The 5,233-nt window shown below is 51.9% G+C and overlaps 1 protein-coding gene across 5 annotated transcripts; it reads right to left on the minus strand.

Moving 5' to 3' along the window:
- Positions 1 to 2,530: 2,530 nt before the first annotated feature.
- Positions 2,531 to 3,989, minus strand: LOC119291399 (atherin-like). 5 transcript variants are annotated; one of them, XR_005142400.1, is made up of 4 exons: positions 3,483 to 3,989; positions 3,199 to 3,379; positions 2,953 to 3,087; positions 2,531 to 2,874 (listed from the first exon to the last, which is right to left on the minus strand). XR_005142400.1 is itself a non-coding variant. In XM_037570152.1 (3 exons), the coding sequence occupies exons 1-3, from the start codon at positions 3,901 to 3,903 to the stop codon at positions 3,015 to 3,017; spliced, it is 675 nt and encodes a 224-aa protein (XP_037426049.1). In that variant the 5' UTR covers positions 3,904 to 3,989; the 3' UTR covers positions 2,531 to 3,014. The 5 variants fall into 5 exon arrangements, 3 of the variants coding, with proteins under 3 accessions (XP_037426049.1, XP_037426048.1, XP_037426047.1); XR_005142399.1 differs by having other exon boundaries at positions 3,167 to 3,379; XM_037570152.1 differs by having other exon boundaries at positions 2,531 to 3,087.
- Positions 3,990 to 5,233: the final 1,244 nt, after the last annotated feature.

The raw sequence follows: 5,233 nt of genomic DNA on the forward strand, positions 1-5,233 counted from the left end.
ATACACTAATGGCGCACTGTGACACGATGCGCCATTAGTAGTTTAAACTAGTAATGGCGCACTGTGACACGGTGCGCCATTAGTAGATTTGCAAAAAAAAGAATATTTTTTTACAGTAATGGCGCACTGTTTGCCTGGTGCGCCATTACTAGTTAGAACTAGTAATGGTGCACTATGACACGATGCGCCATTAGTAGTTTTGCAAAAAAAGAATAATTTTTTTTACAGTAATGGCGCACTGTTTGCCTGGTGCGCCATTACTAGTTAGAACTAGTAATGGTGCACTGTCGACCTGATGCGCCATTAGTATGTATGGAAAGATGGAATTTTTTTAATACTAGTGGCGCACCCTGTTTCTGGTGCGCCATTAGTATATAGTAGTGGCGCACTATTTCCGTGGTGCACCATTAGTATCAATCCTATCTATAGCCCTTTTCCTAGTAGTGACAAGCTCGGGTTAGCAGTGCGACTGCCCTAAAGGCGGCCGAAGAATTGAGAGCCGAACAGGCTGCTCATCGCTGAAGTGAGGAAAAGATAGCCGAAATGGCTGTGGAGTTGAAAAATGCCACCGACCGATATGAACTCCTTGAAAAGGAGAAAAAGGCTAGTTCGGCCGACCTGAACAAGGCACTTAATGCCACCAAGGAGATGCAGACCGAGGTCAGGGGTGTGCTGGAGGAGCTTCAACAGGCCGGTAAAATCGCGGCTGGGGGCTCCTAGTTACTGCGGACGAAGTTTTTGGATCCGAAGTATGCTCCCCTATATGGACGCTGGAGTCCTACAGACGCGTATGAGGACTTGGTGAAGAGTACAACTGATGCAGCCAAGTTTTTCGAGGATCAAGGTGATAAAGAAGTGGAGAAGCTTTTCTCGTCGCAATTCAATGCTCCCGCACGCCCGCTGCCATTAAGTGAAAAGATGGCTGCTGTAGCGGAGCTTCATAGGTTGTCCAGGCTTGCAATGTAGTCTGTAATAGACCATCTTTGGCCGAGGGGGCCTAAAACGGACAGTTACTTTGGTTTGGTGCAACAATTCCTTGGGGCCGTGCCTCAGATCGATGCCATGAGAAGGTCGGCGTGCATAGAGGGTGCACGAATGGCTCTTGCTCGCATTAAAGCATATTGGACAGATATGGAGGCCACCGTTGTAGCGACCCAGAATCCGGCGGGAGGCCAGTATCTGGCCGAGCACTACTTGGCGCAGGTAACAGAAGGTGCCCGCTTAATAGAGGCGCAGTGCTCGAAGAATGTCTTATTCGAGTGACAGATCGAATCATTATAAAACAATGTTATTTTGGTTACAAGGCTATATTTATACTTTTTGCCTGAAAGTATTATTGTGTCTCCTGTGCGGCCGTTTATATATATATATACATACAGACGGTTTATTCTGCTAATATTAGCAGAATAACTATTCTGCACACCACTTTGGTACTGCACGCTCAACAGAAGCGCACTGCATCATTTTAACGACGAGCACTGCAATAGAGACTAGTGAACTTCGCATCAAAAAAAATTGCATGCAATGTTTTTCTGGTACTGTTTTCGCTCTAGTTTTTTAACCGTTTATCGGAACGAGGCGTATAATATACCATTGGAAAGCTATGGATTAGGCGCAACTTCGCCATGTTGAACACTTTTCGAGATTCCTTGTGGTTTAAGAGCAGTTTCAAAAACGGCGCGGCGGACGATGAGTGGCAGCGAGCGTATTTCCGCGATTTTTTCTAAACCGTTCATCGGAATTAGGAAAATGATACGCCGTTGGAAAGATATGATCGACGCACATCTTTTTCATATCTATTATTTTCTGTAATTTTTTACGGTTTACGAGCAGTTTCAAATTTGCTAAATCGTGGAATTCAGTTTTTTCGAATTTTTAGCAATTTTCGTACTATTTTTGCTCCAGTTTTTGAACCGTTTATCGAAACGAGGCGTGTGATACGCTGTTGGAAAGCTATGAACGAGGCGCAACTTTCATATGTTGGAATGTTTTTGAGAATCGTTATGGTTTTTAGTTAATTTTAAAAATCGTACGGCTGACGACGAGAGACAGCGGCCGTTTTTTGTGAAATTTTCACAAACCGCTGGTCGAAATGATTCAAATTATATTCCATTGGAAAGATATTGACGAGGCGCAACTCTTTTATGTAGAACACTTCCGCTAATTCCTTATGGTTTAAGAGCAGTTTCGATTTTACAAAAATGCGGACACTGTTTTTTGCGACACCCAAATCATCGTGTGCACTGCATCAGACAGATAGTGCACTGCTTCAAACTGAAAACCGCACCGCGTCTGGATAGACTGAAAATTGTCATGCGTACGCGATGAATGAAGTGCACTGCTTCAGACAGATGAGTGCACTGCTTTAGACCGAAACCGCGCTGCATCAGAACGGAGTGAAAATCATCGTGTGTACGCGACAACGAAGTGCGCTACATCAGATAGATCAGTGCACTGCTTCAGACAGTAACCGCACTGCATCAAACAGACTGAAAATCATCACATCTACGCGACAACGAACTGCACTGCAACTCCCAATGCAATTTTACTTTCGTGTGCACTCCAATAAGGGAACCACAACTTTTTTAACAATGAACTACAATAATTTTGAAAAATGTAGTTCTTCGGTTCACCGAGCGCACTACTTTTACAAAGAAACGATTTTACAAACTGAGTAATCCACACAAATAGTCCCTTTTTATGTCTCCACATTACAATCACACACAAAGTGCAACCCAACTTCATTTTTATTCTAAAATGCACTGAATCGCACGCATTAACATAGCAAAGAATGCAAATGGTTTGCGCCGCCGAACCGCACGCACTCGCCAGACGTAATGCACACACTGTAAATGCACTGTACAAGCAAGCTAGCTGCAAAACAAATTTCAGTGAGCTGCAAAACAAACTTCAGTGAGCTGCAGATAGGGTCCCCTCGCCAGCACTTCTTACATGGGCACCGCCACCGGACTGCACGACCGCGTGCACCGCACACACACGACACATGCCGGATACTATGAGGGCACACCCCCAATGGACTGCATCAACGCACTGCAAAATATACCCAATGGAAGCTTCTGAACTGCACTGCACCCAAATTACATCAGTTTTTCTGAAAAACATTGAAAATTATTCTGAATAGCAACAATACTGGGATGGGATGCACATGGTGAGCTGCATGGCATCACGCCTCCGTACTGCATGCCGTTGGTGGCTGGGACCTCGTCAGAATAAGAGGAAAGGGGTCGGCAGAGAGGTTGGGAAGAAGAGCCCCTCGTCGTCTTGCTGTGGGGAGAAGAAGCAGGGGAGTTCCGTGCTCCAGCACCAGCACTAAACCGCATCACACATGCCGCCGAGCTGCACGGCGACGGTCGCCGGACTACAGAGGGGAGAGATGGCGTTGTTTCAACAAATCAGTCCAAAAGAAGAGATCGCGGGGGTAGGAATTGGACTGAGGCGGAGATGCTCATCCGAGGCCTCACCGGAGAGGAGAGATGGACGCTGCCTGGTCTCCTCATCAGCCCCTGGAGGTGGATAGGTGCGCGACGGGGCACCGGTGGTGGTGCGGATCCGGGCGGTGATGGCCTGAGACGAGGACGACGACGATGTGGCCGGGCCAGGCTGCATCCTCGCGTGGCCGGATAAGCGACGTCGGGCCCGACGAGGACGGCGATGCAGAGGCGCAGAGGCGGAGGTGGGGGGATCCCAGGCCACGGGGGGTCGCCGGATCTGGCAACCAGAAGGAGGTGGGGCCATGGCCTGTCCTGGTCCGCCTCGACGCCCGGCGACCTCGGCGCGGTGGAGGAAGGCGGGAGAGGCGCCGACGCTTGTTGGGTACTGTGGCTGCCCGACTGGAAGGCGGCGGGACGACGCCGGTTCAGGGTGGCGCGGATCCAAGGGCATCTGGGTGTTGGAGGTAGGTTGCGCGGCGTGGCTGGTGGCCAAGGCGGGGCGGCGCGGGATGGGTGGTGGCCAAGGCGGGGCGGCGCGGGGTGGGTGGTGGCCGGGGCGGGGCGACGCGGGGTGGGTGGTGGCCGGGGCGGGGCACTGTGTGGTAGCTCGGTCGGGAGGTGGGGGAGCCCGTTGACTAGGGGGAGAAGTGCGGGGTGGGTTGGGATAGTGGTGGTAGGTGCTAGTAGTAGCAAGGTGGGGGCGGTTCGGTTCGTGTTTGCTTTGCGGTGCCGAACTGTTAGCAGAATAAGGATGTTTGGTGTACAGAATAAAACTCTAGAGGGTGTTATCATAATAGACTCATCATATATCTTTCCCTACTAATAAAGCGCTTATTGCTTCTGGTCGTACATCGTCAGCGATTTTGCAGAAAAGCCCCTCTGCTTGTGAGAATTCAACCCGCAGTCCCTGTTTAAGTGGATCTGAGATAACGATTCATTTTTACAAAAAGAACCCTACGTTTGTAAGAATTCGGTCTGCGACCCTTTGTTCTATCTTATCCACATGCTTCCTTTCCGGCGCGGTGGGGCGGCGCTCTTCGCGGCGGCGACAACTCCGGATGGGCTCGAGGGCGAGCGCGCTGCAGGAGGCTTCGCGGCGTCCGGAGGACGTGTCGCAACCTGCCTCCATCCCCGGCCGTCTTTGGCCCAACCTCCGATTCCTTTCCAGCGCGGCAGAGGACGAGAAGGTGAGGGGAGGCGTCGCGCTCTACTCCACCTACAGGCCGACATTCGTCCGCGTGGTAGCCGACGGCTACCGCGCCCCGGAGGTGCCGTCTACTCCCTGGGCGTGCTCCTGCTGGAGCTCCTCACCGGATAGTCCCAGTCGCACGCGATCGGCGGCATGTCCAGCGTCTGCAGGAGGGCGACAACGGAGAGAAAAGGGAGGGCGGGAGGAAGGAGATGGGAGGCCGTAGGTAGAGGTAAGGTGCGGCGTGGTCCTGGTGCTGCTGCTCGCCGGCCATCGGCGCTAGGTGGGTCTTGGTGCGCGGAGGTGTCGGGGATCGAGCGCGCTCTCCTCGCTCGTGGCTGGAGGCGTTCGGGGATCGAGCATAATAGGACAACATGGTCGGGCTCAAGAGCGGCTGCACTAGAGGACGCCATGGTTGTTCCCTGGAGGCTGGAACCAGCTGCAGCGGATCCGATTCCATGGGCCACGGCTTTGAGGTAGCCAACAACGCATGGTGCCCGCGCTGAACCATCGGCACCAGCATCGCCGAGAATGCTGGCTGCCTGGAGGTGCTCATCCCCGTGCTCCTGAAGCCCCTCCAGCAGGTCCTGCA

The sequence above is a fragment of the Triticum dicoccoides genome, chromosome 4B (assembly GCF_002162155.2).
Source record: "Triticum dicoccoides isolate Atlit2015 ecotype Zavitan chromosome 4B, WEW_v2.0, whole genome shotgun sequence".
Lineage (NCBI taxonomy): Eukaryota > Viridiplantae > Streptophyta > Magnoliopsida > Poales > Poaceae > Triticum > Triticum dicoccoides.

Coding starts and splice junctions, on each gene's coding strand:
- LOC119291399 (XM_037570150.1), bottom strand. CDS start 3,903: ATGCCCTTGGATCCGCGCCACCCTGAACCGGCGTCGTCCCGCCGCCTT. Junction 3,380..3,482: donor GCGTCCATCTCTCCTCTCCG/GTGAGGCCTCGG, acceptor TCCCCTCTGTAG/TCCGGCGACCGTCGCCGTGC.